Source organism: Misgurnus anguillicaudatus, chromosome 18 (genome assembly GCF_027580225.2).
Source record: "Misgurnus anguillicaudatus chromosome 18, ASM2758022v2, whole genome shotgun sequence".
Taxonomy (NCBI): Eukaryota; Metazoa; Chordata; class Actinopteri; order Cypriniformes; family Cobitidae; genus Misgurnus; species Misgurnus anguillicaudatus.
The window spans coordinates 16,258,844-16,275,460 of NC_073354.2; the positions used below are offsets into that span (position 1 = coordinate 16,258,844).

Sequence of the window (16,617 nt, forward strand, 5' to 3'; positions counted from 1 at the left end):
GCTAACCTAATAGCAGATGTTTACTTATAGTCTTCAACACATTAACTTTATAAAAAACAAACAGTGCAATATTAAGGCATTATTTAGATTGTTTGTACCTAACAACAAAAACAAAAACAATGTGGTGCACATTCATGGCGTCTTCATCTTCGGCATATAAAATTTTAGGGTTAAAGTACAGCATGTCTTTTCAAGAAAGATATCAATGTGTTTGTCTAAATCAAAGACATCAATCCTATAACATATTGTACTTGGCCAAAACACTTCAACCACAGCAACACATACAGGTTTCATCAAAAGCAATATTTAAGACAAATTCACAAGTACATTGGCATCATCCTATGATTCAAAAAAGCTCACGAACTCTGTGTTTCCGTAAATAATTTTATTTGAAACATCTTTGACAGCCAAGAATTACAAGATCACAGTTTGTCTACATTGCTAATACCTGGGTGCTAATGTACAAAAATAAAACTAAAGAAAGAAAATACTGGGGGCTCACCCTCTTAATATTGAAATACGATTCTATGAAATAGTATTTGAAAAATTGTTCAAAACGAGCTTTATAAAACAGTTACCTTCTGAGAGGTAAAATCGAACAAATACAGACACAAACAGTCTGCTGGGATAAGAAAGGACCGATCAAAGACTGTAACCCTTACACATCATCAACCTTGGACCAATCAACTCTGATAGAATAGTGAGAGATGGTTGACTTTGAACGGTAAAGTGAAGCAGCTACATTTACTTCAAATGGACCAATAATGACATGGTTGTATAACTCACAGATACAAAGAGAAAAGAAGACAAGCTTTTCTCATTGCATTAGTAGTGCTTATTTGGCTAAATAAAATGGAATGCATGGACTGTTTCATTCCATAGAGATAAAACATTATAAAGACAAATAAATTATTTAAATAAATATTGTGTCCTCTGTTGCTTGCTTGTCAGTTTGGACCTGAGAGATAAAGACAAAAGTGAAATAAATGTAGGAACTAACGGGACAATTATATAACAATACTCAGGGCTCAGTTTGCCCAAGATGAATACTCCAAAATATACATTGAAGTTGTTTTATGTTTTATAAAGGCCTACTTTAGTTGCAGTTGTTTGATTCACTGACAAGCCAATGAGTCATAATTTACTAGGACAGATTTGTAGTTGACATGTTTTCTATTCTTACCCTAAAGAAGCTTATCCCAATTCAACGGTGCTACAGTGTTTCCAGGCAACTACATAAAACAAGGCAACGTCCTATATAAAGCAGATAATGCCTGCCTTGTTTTTCAATATAAGGCAATATTTCCACCCCATGGTTGACTTATGGGGGGTTGGGGTTGTGCTTTATGCGTGAACGGTTAAGTAACCATGCCTGGGCCGAGTGTGCTTGTCTATTGCCTGGCAAAATTAGGCTTTAAATCATATACAAACAATCAACAAACAAACGTTGGATGACTTAAAAGTAGGGGTGTAACGATAAATCGCGACACACACTATACCTGTCCGATACCAATTTTAAATCGCAAAGGTGATATTATGCACAGCTCTTTCATGTACTACGACTCTTCAGTAGAAAGTCCTTATCAAATTTAATATCACTGCGAGATTGAGTCGTGCATTTGAAAAAGCAACACTTGTCAAACATACTCATTATACAATTTTTTACTATCCTGAAAATACCTGAAGAGGTTTGAAGAACAGCGACATGAATATGCTTGATGTATGATATGCGTGTAATTGCTACTACCTCTGCGGCACATATTGAGTTTTTGCACGAGAGCGCCCTCTGGCTTTTGGATGTAGAGGCATTTCACCGTAATCCATTGAGAAGCAAAGCAAGCAAATCGCACGATTTATCGTTACACCCCTACTGAAGTCAAGTTAAATGCTACAGTTGGCCATAGAATCACAATCATAGGCACAATTAAAGGCTCTTTGTATAGGTATATAATCACAATATGTCTTGTAAGTTACACAAATGTCAATTGTGTTATTTTGGAAGAAAATAATTAAGGCTAATATGATAAACAGTGGATTTTTTTATACTAAATACATCAAACAGTGAGGAGGAGACCCAACAGCAAGCCCAAGCTAAAAAAATACAATTGATATGGTACTGAAGTGACCTACAATCACTTTAATCTCAAGAGTTCACTCTTAGAGCAGGCACACTGTTTTCCATTCAGTTTAACACATCTTAAAGCTTAAACATGCTAGGAAGTTGTGGGAGCTAAGGGCAAATTTGGAAACGTTTAAAAAGACACTTGCCCACCTTTTAACAATGCAGACAAATAAATCAATTTCTCCTATTACAAATGGCCAAATCTAAAGGGTGCAAAAATATGAAAATCAATGCAACACTTTCAAAGTACAAGAGTTAAGGAAAAGCAAACCCTCTGCCAAATTTTGTTGGGTGTTACGGACATACATCAAGTGCAATGTACAATTATTGTACCATCGATGTTTCATCAAAAGTGCTGACTGCCTAAATCCCAATATGCACCAAAAATGTAGTGAATTTCTTTTCTTCGTAGTGACATAGACAAACCAGAGGATTGACAAATTGTCAGTTTGAGGCAACTCCGAAAGCATTGTAAAACATCAACACCATCTTTCAAATACTGGGTTTAGTTCAGACTGAAGCTATTCCTTACAGTACAAATTTTTTGACAAAGTATAAAACTTTAACTCTAAATAATCCCTGTTTATTTGAATGTAGCGCGCATGCAGGAGGTCTACACAACTTTTCGTGCTTTCGGTACAGTGCATGCTCGAGTACCATGTGTTGAATTCAATTTTACTTTTTTGGGGGGGTTGAGTGCTAAGTGCTAGCCTACCAATTCTAATGAGGGTAGTCACTGTAAATTAGGACTAAGGCAACAATGTTTCATAATACGGCTACAGAACAGGAATCATGCAGACAAAAATCCTCATGGCAACAGCTAACTGCATCATCAGGCCGTGTACAATAAACAGAGTGTCCGCTATAATTTCAGATAACCAGCAGTGGATTGCTGACATTCACACTCATTTATGATGACAGCCATATTTTCAGAAAGATGCTAATGAAAGAGAAGCAGACTTAAACACATGCTTGTACGAGTTGATGACTATCCGAAGCCAAACTGACGCAAACAGTACGCATAACATTAAAAATGTTCTATTCGAAGAAGATCTCAAATTTGGTCTCTGCTCTTTTAATAGAAGATGCCTCTACGTATAGCAGCTTTTAATGAAAAAGTGCACAACCAAATATTGGGTTTTCGGCATTCTACAGTCCTAATCTACGACTGCGCTTACCATAACTTAATACATCAACGTTGACGTACAGTATGCACTGGAGCGCTAGATTTTGGGATGCACTTAAATAAAACCTCTGGTAAAGCTACAGGTTATATCTAAATTGTGTAAGTGCTTTTCGCAATAAATAATCAAAGGCCTCTAACTGTCAGTATAAGCTCAGATTTGTGTAATTCTTTAGACTGCAGAATAGTCCTAACTGTGCTAATACAGTACCAGCGAGTCTTTCCTCTCCAATATGGGGATTCGTTAATTGAAAACCTTACGTTAACTCTAACGTATGTTTGTTCGGCAAGTGTAAACTGCCATCTAACAAGCTTCTCTATTTGAGTAAGAATACTCAGCATCTCTAATTCTCTCTTTAGCTTTGTAATATATTTTATTTGTTAGCTTTTTTACATGCTCCGCCTTCTCTGTTCTGCAGGTACTTATCTAGCTCCGCCTCTTTCTTCACGGCTTCCGGGTTGATTTTCGGGGCACCAGGAAAACATACCAAAACCACACTCATGTTGTCACGACTACCCTGTTGACACACAAAGAAAACAAGGGTCACAGTCAAAAAATACATATTCAAACCAAGCTGTTCGAGAGCAAAGGCCAAACGCCGCTTATCTGATTGACCTTACCTTGTACAAACAAGTGTCGACAATCTCATTACACACTCTCTCTAGGTCTTCTGTCACCTCCAGACGTGAACGCACGAAATCGCATAGTTCATCATTAGCCATAACGTCCCATATGCCGTCGCAAGCCAGAATCACAAATTCATCCTCCATCTCTGAACGTTCGATCTCATAGACTTCTGGTTCTGGGGACACCAGCTGCTCGGTGGGCCCTTTCCCATGCACACACTTGTAGTCAAAGTCCCCAAGAGCTCGAGAGACGGCGAGAGATCCGTTGACCCGCTGGATCATGACAGAACCGCCCGCGTTCTGGATTCGCTCCTTTTCGAGAGGGTTGCTCGGCTTGTGGTCCTGGGTGAAGAAGTGAACGCGTCCTTTGCGGCTCAGCAAGGCTCTGGAGTCGCCACAGTTGATGAAGTAGAAATGATTGGGGGAAACCAACACACCCACTGCCGTGGATCCGCTGCGGTCCGCCCCGTGCTTGCGTTCAGACATGGCCCGCATGTGCTCGTCGATCTGTAAGAAACCGGTGCGGATCCCGCATTTAACTCTCTCCACGGAAGGCTCGCCGCCTCCTGTCTCCGTACCGGCTCCCCTAAAATCCGGGTTGCTGGTGATGTGTTCCAGCAAATGCTCACAGCAATATCGGGCAACCTGGGAGCCAGCGTGTCCATCATAGACAGCAAAAAAGGACCAAAGGCCGAGGCCATAAGGTAGACCTATCACAGCTGTGTGTGCATCCTCCATCTCTACACGCCAGCCCTGCATGCTGCTGAGTCCATAGCGCAGACCGTTCCCCTCCCCTTGTGCATTGTGCTTCTCCATCTTTGGCTTGTCTAAGAACGCACCCATTCTTCTTATTTTGCTCTATCAACAAAAACACAAAGCAGGTGGTTATTCGAGTTTCATTCTAGTTGGCAGACTCTATCAGTTTATCATCACTGACAACATATTGATACATGTGATGGACGTAATGTTATGAGTTACATGACAAGCCACAGGTGCAGCAAGCTTTTGCAAGTACACAACAGCAAGTCAATGTTTCACGAAACAGGTTCAGCAAGTTTTATCACAGCAAAGTTATTAACAGTATTAGTATAGTTTGGTGTATAACGTTGGCTTCTTTTAAAACCGTATGATGTTAAAGCATCTGTAAAGCGTTTGCAGATAAAGCCACTGCCCTGACCAGCAACGCTGCAAACTCACATAGCAGTGACGGTCAGGCTAACCCAAAATGTAATGTACGCCAGTGTAATATTATCACTTACCCAGCTTCTTTGTGTTCTTTGCTGAATGGGAAAACGCACAAAACCCGCAGACAACAGTCTTGATATCACTTTACAAGACGAGACAAAAACTATAAAGCAAACGTTTCGCTGACAGTCACAACACACGTAAATCGATGGCTAGCCAATTAGCCAGCTAACTAATGGCAAAGCAGGCTGAGTCGGATTACACTATTATTATATTCTATGAAAATAAAAAATAAAACCATATACTGCGTTCGAGAAGCATCACATGAGTCCATTAAGGGGTATCCGCAGCTGGGCGGTGGGGCATTTTCTGGCTCCGGTGTTTGTGTTTTCCCGAGGGGGGGCTACCGGAGCCTCGCACAGGGATCTCTCTCGCTCTCAATCTGTCTCTCTCTCTTTCTGCGCGCGAATGTGTTTCTTTGGGACCCGGATGCTGCGACGAATAGTGCGCATTTTGTTTTTCACACAGTTGACGTATTCGACTTCCTGCGCAGATCGCTTAGCGCATGACATCAAAGTACCGCGAGAGCTGTTAAAAAGCTGTGCTCTCGCGGTACTTTGATGCGCAGCGCTGCATTAAATCGAACGCCCATATTATTACATCACTGCCACGCAAGTAAGAGCTGGAAATAGATTCATTGATGAGAATAAACGACTTTTTGTTGGAGACTGTATCAAATCTCTCTCGGTTAATGTCCAACTCAATGTGATTAAGTAGTTTTGTTGTTGTTAAGCGTTTTCAAAGGTTTACAAAAGAGCACATTTCATTCGTTCGTTGACCCAGCTGTCGTGGTTCCCATAAACCTTTAAATTAATCAAAACAGATTCGGTTGATACAATAAATAAGTGTGGTAATTTATCTGTCATTAATTACAATACTGGTTTTAGAAATATCCATTCTTACGTGTTTATTCTTTATGAATAACAAAAAAACTAGACTATATGTTTTAGCATCTTGGATTGTACCCACCCTAAAATCGTTTTATTATTCTGCTTACATATTGTGCTCATTTCTACAAGATGTTATAATTCTCAGGTGTGCCTAGAATGTATCTGTGAAGTTTCAGCTCAAAATACCCCACAGAGATCATTTGTCATAGCATGTTCAAAACCCCCCTATTTGGGTGGGAGCAAAAAAGCTCTGTTCTCTGTTTTCCTTAAAATGTAAATGAGCTACAGCTCCTCACTCCCATTCCAACTGACAGATCTGATTCCTGTGAATAGTCTGAGAGTATATTTAGCCACACTAACGCTACAATGTGCTAACAAACACATTTAGAAAAGCTTTTGGGTAAAATTAACCAGTCACAGGTGGGCTTTGTTTGTGTGATGTCACATTAACAAGAGAACTAAAGCAGCATGTCTAATAAAACCACATTGGTAAAAGATTAACAAAGAAGGAGGGGGTGTATTTTTTTCATTGTAGAGTTGTTGTGTTTACACACTGACAAAAAGGATTTTGCATCATAAGTGCCCTTTGTGTGTTCCTATCCTGGCTCTTATTGCCTGTCCAACTAATTTATTTCAAAGTACTTTTAAAAGATATATGCCAACTTAGTTTATTTTGTTAGAAATATATATATATATATATATATATATATATATATATATATATATATATATATATATATATATATATATATATATATATATATATAATTTCTAAAAAAATAAACTTTATGTGACCCTAAGGTTTTGAAACCTTTTTGTATAGAAAACGTTAACATGTATTTATGAGCTTATTATTTTACATAATAACTTCAGCAAATACCCTGAAAAATCCAGCTAAGACCAGCATTATGCTGGTGAGCTGGTAGCTGGTCTTCCAGCTTGGTTTAAGCTGGTTTTGCTATGTTTTGGTCACTTTTTAAGCTGGTCTAGCTGTGTTTTGGTCACTTTAAAGGTCACAGTTTAAAGTTTTGTTTATACTTTACTATACGTATTGTAATTTATGTGTATCATCTTTAGCACCCAGAATCTTTTGTGGCTCAAACATATACAGTTGAAAGAAAAAGTATGTGAACCCTTTGGGCTTACTTGGATTTCTTTATAAATTGGTCATAAAATGTGTTCTGATCTTCATCTAAGTCACAACAATAGAGAAACACAGTCTGCTTAAACTAATACCGCACAAGCATTATACGTTTTCATGTTTTTATTGAACACAACATGTAAACATTCATAGTGCAGGGTGGAAAAAGTATGTGAACCTTTGAGTTTAATAACTGGTTGAATCTCCTTTGGCAGCAATAACCTCAACCAAACGTTTCCTATAGTTGCAGATCAGACCTGCACAACGGTCAGGAGAAATTTTGGACCATTCCTCTTTACAAAAGTGTTTCAGTTCAGCAATATTCTTGGGATGTCTGGTGTGAATCGCTCTCTTGAGGTCATGCCACAGCATCTCAATCGGGTTGGGGTCAGGACTCTAACTGGGCCACTCCAGAAGGCGTATTTTCTTCTGTTGAAGCCATTCTGTTGTTGATTTACTTCTATGCTTTGGGTCATTGTCCTGTTGCATCGTTCATCCTCTGTTAAGCTTCAGTTGGTGGACAGATGGTCTTAAGTTTACCTGCAAAATGTCTTGATAAACTTTGGAATTCATTTTTCCATCGATGACAGTAATCCGTCCAGGGCCTGAGGCAGCAAATCAGCCCCAAACCATGATGCCCCCTCCACCATATTTCACAGTTGGGATGAGGTTTTGATGTTGGTGTGCTGTGCCTTTTGTTCTCCACACATAGCGTTGTGTGTTCTTTCCAAACAACTCAATTTTGGTTTCATCTGTCCACAGAATGTTTTGCCAGTAGTGCTGTGGAACATCCAGGTGCTCTTTTGCAAACTTTAAACGTGCTGCAATGTTTTTTTTGGACAGCAGTGGCTTCCTCTGTGGTGTCCTCCCATAAGGTACATTCTTTTTTAATGTTTTCCTTATTGTAGATTTGTCAACAAAAATGTTAGAATGTGCCAGAGATTTCTGTAAGTCTTTAGCTGACACTCTAGGATTCTTCTTCACCTCATTGAGCATTCTGCGCTGTGCTCTTGCAGTCATCTTTACAGGACGACCATGCATAGGGAGTGTAGCAACAGTGCTGAACTTTCTCCATTTGTAGACAATCTGTCTTACCGTGGACACATGGACATCAAGGCTTTTAGATATACTTTTGTAGCACTTTCCAGCTTTATGTAAGTCAACAATTCTTGATCGTAGGTCTTCTGAGAGCTCTGTTGTGCGAGGCATGGTTCACATCAGACAATGCTTCTTCAGAACAACAAACTCAAAACTGGTGTGTGTTTTTTATTGGACAGGGCAGCTTTAATCAACACATCCAATCTCATCACATTGATTGGACCCCAGGTTGGCTGACTACTGGCTCCAATTAGCTCTTGGAGAAGTCATTAGCCTAGGGTTTCACATACTTTTTCCACCATGCACTATGAATGTTTATATGTTGTGTTCAATAAAAACATGAAAACGTATAATGTTTGTGCGGTATTAGTTGAAGCAGACTGTGTTTCTCTATTGTTGTCAGAACACATTTTATGACCAGTTTATGAAGAAATCCAAGCCCAAAGGGTTCACATACTTTTTTTTCCAACTGTATGTGTTCGGCTGCTATTTTTACACATTCATGTTTTTAAAACCACACATGTAATGACGGGGAATGAAGCTGTCCAATCATAGAAGTGGGCGTTTACGTCCAGGTCTTCAGTGCGGCCCGCCCCTTCAAACAAACTATTTCTTCAGACAGCATCAGAACCATGTTACAAAATAGCCCATTACTTATTGCTTTTGATGTTTTTGAATGTAAAAAAACACACGAACATCATAAGTAGACATCAGACAACAGTATAAAACAATAAAATCGACAAATTAACCGCCCCTTTAAGCTGGTCTAGCTGTGTATTGGTCACTTTTTAAGATGGTCTAGCTATGTTTTTCACTTTTAAGTTGGTCTAACTGGACTTAGCTGGTCAGTCTGGAAGAGCTGACTCACCAGCTTGACCAGCTTTGCCAGGCTGGGAGGACCAGCTTAAACCACTGCCACCTTAAACCAGCAAAAAACATCTACCAGCTTATGCTGGTCTTATCTGGATTTTTCAGTATGGTAGACAACCACTGCTTTTAATTATCAGGCTGTTAAGGCATATACAAGAGCAATAAAAAAAAGAAAATCTTAGAGTATGTAACATGGTTTATGGCCATCCATGAACACAGGATTCTATAGTGTGTAGTGTATAGACTATAGATGTGACTTAAATGGTACTAAATCAAATGGTCATGGTCAGAGAAGTGTTGTGTTGCTATGCTTTTGTGTCATGGTGGGTACAAGGCTTCAACCTAATGCTAATGACTAGGGGTAAATAATTTATCTAGGCCTGGATATCCAAATTAAAAGCATCTTACAATAAAGATATGCTCTCTGCAGGGTGACTTAAGTGTGTAGCTCATAATGCGGCGAGCACTTAGGATGAGTAGCTGCCTGTATAAACACCAAATGCATTAGGCCTGAACAAGGGAACCTCCAGCTAGATTTCCATTGTGTTTCTGAATCGCACAACATGTAAACAAATAAAACCTTAAAGCTATTGCCAGGCTTTACCATTGCATTATTGGTACTAATTTTTCTAAATTGTTTACAGCTATAGAATAATCTATAGAAAAATTTGTTGATTCTTGATTCTCCGACAATTTCATGTATCGTAAGTCTGGAACATACAGCATACAGTAAGGAATGAATGAATGAGAGATGGATGAACACAGTGCACAAAATTGTCTGCCACATTGTCACAGGTGAAGTCTGCAGAGCAATGTGTCACAACAATAGTGGACACTTTCCAAATCCCAGACAGTGTATTTGGACTTGGTTGTCTGAAACAATAACAACAGCAGCAGCAGCTGCAGTAAATGTAGAAATGTATGAAGCGAACCAAGTGAGTCACTGTTTACTGCAACCACCCTTAAAAAACATCTTCTGTCTCAGGAGATACAAGTAAGAAAAACTTGAAGAAACTAGCTGATGCAAACACAGAACCCATGATCTGCATAAATGTCTCCGGCAGCTAAAATGTGCATAATTAAAAGCATTATTCTAGTTTCATGTGAACCATCATTCTTAATTTTCATATCTTCAGTGCCCTTTGCCACTAAATTGAAAAGAAAGAGCAGAGCAGAATTTTTTTTTTTTTTTTGGGTTAATCACAGTATTTCGTAGCCTTGGGGCAGCTTTGTTTACATGATTCAGGCCACAGTTTTAATGATTCATACTTTCCCAAACACTGCCTCAGTCTGTTTTCAGGCAATGAAACAAAATATAACCTTATAACAGGGAAAATCATGATTATCAACAGTCACCTTTAACATATTTATTCGTTATAGATGGCTAATTTAAGTGGAAGTATAAGGATGTTAATTTAAGGATCTGTGCTTGGACGCTTCAGTTCTCCATATACAAATACTTGGGTCCCATTATACAGGCACATATGGTTTCTTTTATCGCTGTTATGCTGATGACACCCATTTCTTATTTTCACTCCAATCAGATGACCTCACTCCAGAGGTTTGAATATAAGCCTGCCTGGAAGACATCTAAGCTTGAATAAGAGAGCAATTCAGCCTAGCTAAGATCAAAAAATTGTCTTTCCGGCCCTCTTAAAAGCTGGGATTTTTTACCCATGGTCAGGTAAAAGAAAAACAAGTGCAACCTCAATTAAATAAACAGAAAATGTCCATATTTGACCCAACTATGGGTTGAAACCATCAGTATATAGGTTAATTTAAACTGAGGTGACCAGATGTCCCCAACGGAGTTTGACCATATTTATTTTTTAATGCCCTTTTATGTTTTAAGTTAAAAAACATGACAAGTGCACCTGCTTTGGTAAGCAGGGCTTAAAATGTTACATTGTTCGTCCTCTCTTGTCATGTTGTCACATCCTCATTTCTTACAGATGAAACAGTCACATTTATGCCAATTTACTGAATAACATTTTTTTGTTTGTTGTTATTATTGTTCATCAAACAATGAATGTGATGCACTTACCGTTTCTTCAAGTTGTCTCCGACAGCATTCATTATTTGCATTGTAAACGTTAGCATGTTTGGATATTGTTATTGTCTTATAAGAGATTAAATTTGACTCTTCTCTCCTGCAACAAACAATTTTTCAATCTGTTTTTGGGATCAGCATTAACATTTAATCGTATGCATTATTTTATTAAAAATATAATTTTTTATCTAAATGTACACGTGCAGTGCAAGAAAAACAATTAGTTTAAAGTGTGTTGCTATTGAAGAACTATCTTTTAAGATTAAAGATTATCTTTCCATATTCAATCTTCACATTTCTCTTTCTATTGTTTCGCTAATACGGTAGATGTTATTTAAAAAAAAAAAAAAAAAAAGGAAACATCTAAGCCCTTTTTGTTATTGCATTCCAGCAGGACCAACCAAATGAACAATTTCAATATTACTTCCAAGAGACTTAATGACATTATATCTGACAAAATTACATTTTGTTTGGTCTTATTTCTGTGTGCAAATTTTTACCAGTGTCCCTAATTCCAACAAGGGATTACAATCTAAAGATTATCTTTGGATTATCAATACCACCCAAGCCTCTCTGTAATATGGCACAAGTCAAATGGTACACACCATTTCTAAATCCATGGCCCAATTTTTACACAATATTTGTTGCAATTTTAATCTGATGTAACTGAGATTTCAGATGGTGTGCCAGGATCTCAGTTTCTTTGTAAGGATAACCTTGCTGTGGGTTCCATGGATTAACTCTGTTTGTTCCTCTTTTATTGCTTCCTATTTTCACAGGAGTTGTTATATGACACGTTTTTATAAACAAACCACTTAAATATTATTATAAAAATTTTATTTTTTATTGTCTTTTTATTACTCACACAACTTTATACTTTGAAACGTATTATTTGAAGCAACAAGAATGGATGTTTGCAATGGTCAAATGTCGAGATCCAGCCTGGTGTAAGTAATAAGGTGGCCAATGAGTGCAGATGCAGAGATGACACATCATATTACGTTCCATCATCATACATGATTATTATCCCGTCCTTCGGATGAGACGTTAAACCGAGGTCCTGACTCTCTGTGGTCATTAAAAATCCCAGGATGTCCTTCGAAAAGAGTATAGGGTGTGCCCCGGCATCCTGGCCAAACTTGCCCATTGGCCTACTAATCATCCCTCAAACTAATTGGCTATATCACTCGGTCTCCTCTCCACTAATAAGCTGGTGTGTGGTGTGTGGTGTGTGGTGAGCGGTCTGGCGCAATATGGCTGCCGTCGCATCATCCAGGTGGATGCTGCACATTGGTGGTGGTTGAGGAGATTCCCCCGTTCATATGTAAAGCGCTTTGAGTACTGAGAAAAGCGCTATATAAATGTAAGGTATTATATTATTATTATATTATTATTAAGACCCATGTACTTGGAGACATGAAGAAACATCTAAGGACTGATGGATCATGGGAAAGTAAGAAAACTGGAACATCGATGAACTATTCATGCTCTTTATGCAAATGAAATGTAAATTAGTGGAAAACAGTAGCATAGTTCCATGCACATTTAGCTTGATACTGCATATGTGCAGGCATGCATATGTGAATTAATTTAGGACTCTCTGTCTCTCACTTGATTGGCCATCTGCTCTGACTGCTGTGTGTCTGCATAATCAGTGTGGTGAGCAAATCGGGGGCTTGACTCTTTAGACCGCAGAAAAGTCTATGGGGGACAATGAAAGTGCACTCACACATCAGGCATGGACTTATTAAATGCAAATTGATTTATGTGAGTGAGTGAGTGTGTGGGTGTGTAGTTGTACTACAACACCACCAGTGTGAACTTTGAATCTGCAAGTCAGTGAATCTTGACTGAAAAGTAAAATATAAACACATACAAATATTAGGATTACTTCAAAATCTGTCAATGAAAGTATCTCGATTTCTAACATTCGGTCATTTGTGTTTCACTGTTCTCATGACAGAATTTTCATTTTGGTCTAAACTATTAAATGAAAAATCTAAGACCAGCATAAGCTGATCAGCTGGTTTTAACTGGTCTGCTTGGATTTTGTTTGTATTGCTGGTGTAGTAGCAAGCTGGCCTAGCTGTGTTTTGGTCACTTTTTAAGCTGGTCTATAGCTGGACTTAGCTGGTCAGGATGGGAGGACCAGCTTAGACCAGCTACTGTCACCTTAAACCAGCCAAAACCAGCTACCAGCGTGTGCTGGTCTTTGATTGTTTTTTTCAACAGTAGGGGAACTAAGTAATATATCAAATTGGTTCGGTAAATATGTGGATACATGCATTTGTGTATAATTTACAACACTGAATATTTCACAGTAAATATATAAACATATTTTGACTATGCACTGATACTGTGTATGGGCTAAAAAGATACAATGGTTTATCTCATTCGATTGTATTGCAAAGGGAAAATATAGAACAATGAGGCCACCTAGTGGCAAAACGTAACTACGTTTTAATTAAAGTGATATATTTGATATTATTTGTTACTTGATTTTTACATCTATCACTGTAATCTTGTTTTATTTATTGTACAAACCAAAATTAAAAGAAATATACTAATAAGGACAGAGAAAACAATTTTTCCCTTAATGACTTACCAAGCCATTACTTCTACCAAGTATAAATAATTTGCTTCTGGTTTCCCCTAAAAACAAAAGATGTACGATACCCTTCGTTTCTACGTCTACAGAATAATTACCGATAACATTATGACATACTCCCCAACACCTTCAATATTTAATTGTTTTTAGTATAATGTTTTAGTATAATAATAAAGTATAACACTGCAAAACATAAAATGGCTGGCTTTAGTGCCCTTTTCCCTTACAGTAAAAAATGCCTGAAAATTACACAACCTAACAAAATATTTATTATAAATTTGTTATAAATATTATTATTTTTTTCACATAACGGTTGGGTTTGTCCACATTTTACCTATGTGTTATGAAATCTGACTTTTTCCATGTTTGAGTGCTATAATTGGGTCCCCAGTGTATCTATCAACCTAGAAAATGTGGAAAAAACAACCCAGTAACTGGTTTTGGTAAACCATTCTCTGTAAGCATGTGAAAAAATAGGTAATTGAAATTTGGCTCCCCCTGTGATGTCAGAAGGGGATAATACAGCAACTTAATCTCCAACCACGCCATTTAGTGCAGAGATCAGCTCATTTGCATTTAAAAGGACACACCTAAAACGGCACATTTTTTGCTCACACTTACAAAGTGGCAATTTTAACATAAATGATCTATATGGTATTTTGAGCTAAAACTTCACATATGTACTCTGGGGACCAGGGGCGTAGGAATAAGTTTAACATTGGGGGGGACACATATCGAAAACCTGACAGATCCGTTAATGGCTTGAACAGAAATATGTCTTAAATGAACTACAGTGCATTCACCAACATAATACTTTATTGAGGCATGAAAGTGGGTTAGGGGTGAAAATTTTGAGAAGGATACCCCTCCCCTAGAGGTCTGATGCATTTTGAGATGCATTTTTTTGCCATTAACCCCATATTGAAGTCTCCTGAGGCATATATATATATATATATATATATATATATATATATATTAGGGCTGTCAATAGATTAAAAAAATTAATCTAGATTAATCGCATGATTTCATGAGTTAACTGCGATTAATCGCAAATTAATCGCACATTTTTATCCATTCAAAATTTACCCTAATGTAACACTTTTCAGGTTTTTAATATTCTAATCATATATACATATATAGATGCTTTATGCAAATGTATGTTAACAACAGCCTGTTTACATTTTAACAGAATCACCAGCCATTGTTTTGTATATGAATTTTCCTTTCAGAAGATTTTTCTTTCTCCATTTTTGTTTGCTGCTGCATCATTTGTGACCTGTGCAGGCAAGTTGAGTCGGAATTAGCAAATTTAAAAAAAATTGTTGTTCATATTTTGACATTCTCTATTAAAACATAGAACAATGCATGATTTGTTGAAATATAACAAAATATGACAGAACTACACGTGTTTGAAGTTGAAAGAGTCAAATTACCACAAAAATTTCCACATCCATACATTATATTACCACATCAATACCTTAAAATCACTGGTAAAACTAATAGATTTAGCACACACAAAGCAAAAACATCATCAATGTATGTTCAACTTTTTTTCATTTTGTTTGATTGACATTGAGACAGACTGCTTAAAATCTAAGTGATCTAATATAATGTTACACATCAGATAGTTTTACCCAACAGTTAACCAAACATTTACTTAAAACATAACAGATTATAGAGCCTACCTGCGTGAATTCTTATCAAAGCAGATATTTGTAAAACAGTAATTTTGTGTAGATGTCTATAAATCCGGGTCGCGCACTCGCGCGTCTGTGTGCACGCGCTTCAGATATCAGTCAGTCAGCGTGATGGGGTCGCTTTTGAGTCTTGTCGCTCTTAATAACTCTTTAACATTAATCAGGTACCGAACTTTATCTCTCTTAATGACTATTCTAACATCAAGCAAGTCCTGCAGTCTATTTTATAAGGCATGCATAAAAGCGAAACCAAAATGAATTGAGACGCATTTTTGTATTACTGTAGATTAAGCATTAGGAGGACGGTAACGTTACACCTCTCAGACGTATATAAAGATCATATCAGATGTCCAACGAGCATTTAGAGCATTGGATTTGGTAGACGATTTGCTTAATGTTCTTATTTCTATTAAAACTCTCATTTAGAGAGAGTCATATTTGTCTGCGTCTCTGTTCATTCAACTATGGGCTGGACCAAGGGTCAAACAGAAATTGCGCGTTGCGTTAATCTCCGTTAATAAAATTAGTGGCGTTAAAATGAATTTGCGTTAACGCGTTATTAACGCGTTAATTTTGACAGCCCTAATATATATATATATATATATATATATATATATATATATATATATATATATATATATATATATATATATATATATATATATATATATATATATATATATATATATATATTAGTTGCCAACTGTCACTATAAAATACAGGACAAAAGGTGGGCCACAGCAACAATACGGGTATGGTTTTGTGTGAATATACAGTGTATTGATTTAAGCCATTTGTCAGAATGATAGCTAATCTGCTAATTTATAACTTTTATGCCTACAACATATGGTAGGTTTATTAATAGTTTGTTAATTTATAGCTTTACTTTTAACACAGTCCTTTAAACAAAACACTTGTGACTCTTGCACTAAGGGTTAAAAAGGTTATCCCCTTCATATTAATCTACGTGTGACAAACTATCTTACATAGATTCTGTAAGCTGTAGTTTCGAGTCAACATCATATACTTTAACAAATAAGATTATTAAAACACACGTAAGTTACAGACTGTGAATCATGCACGAAA

General features: G+C 37.2%; 1 protein-coding gene across 2 annotated transcripts; it reads right to left on the reverse strand.

Moving 5' to 3' along the window:
- Positions 1-364: 364 nt before the first annotated feature.
- Positions 365-5,656, reverse strand: ppm1ab (protein phosphatase, Mg2+/Mn2+ dependent, 1Ab). 2 transcript variants are annotated; one of them, XM_055186205.2, is made up of 4 exons: positions 5,192-5,656; positions 3,927-4,790; positions 3,700-3,823; positions 365-958 (listed from the first exon to the last, which is right to left on the reverse strand). In XM_055186205.2, the coding sequence occupies exons 2-4, from the start codon at positions 4,773-4,775 to the stop codon at positions 948-950; spliced, it is 984 nt and encodes a 327-aa protein (XP_055042180.2). In that variant the 5' UTR covers positions 4,776-4,790; positions 5,192-5,656; the 3' UTR covers positions 365-947. The 2 variants fall into 2 exon arrangements, with proteins under 2 accessions (XP_055042180.2, XP_055042179.2); XM_055186204.2 differs by having other exon boundaries at positions 365-3,823; positions 5,192-5,655.
- Positions 5,657-16,617: the final 10,961 nt, after the last annotated feature.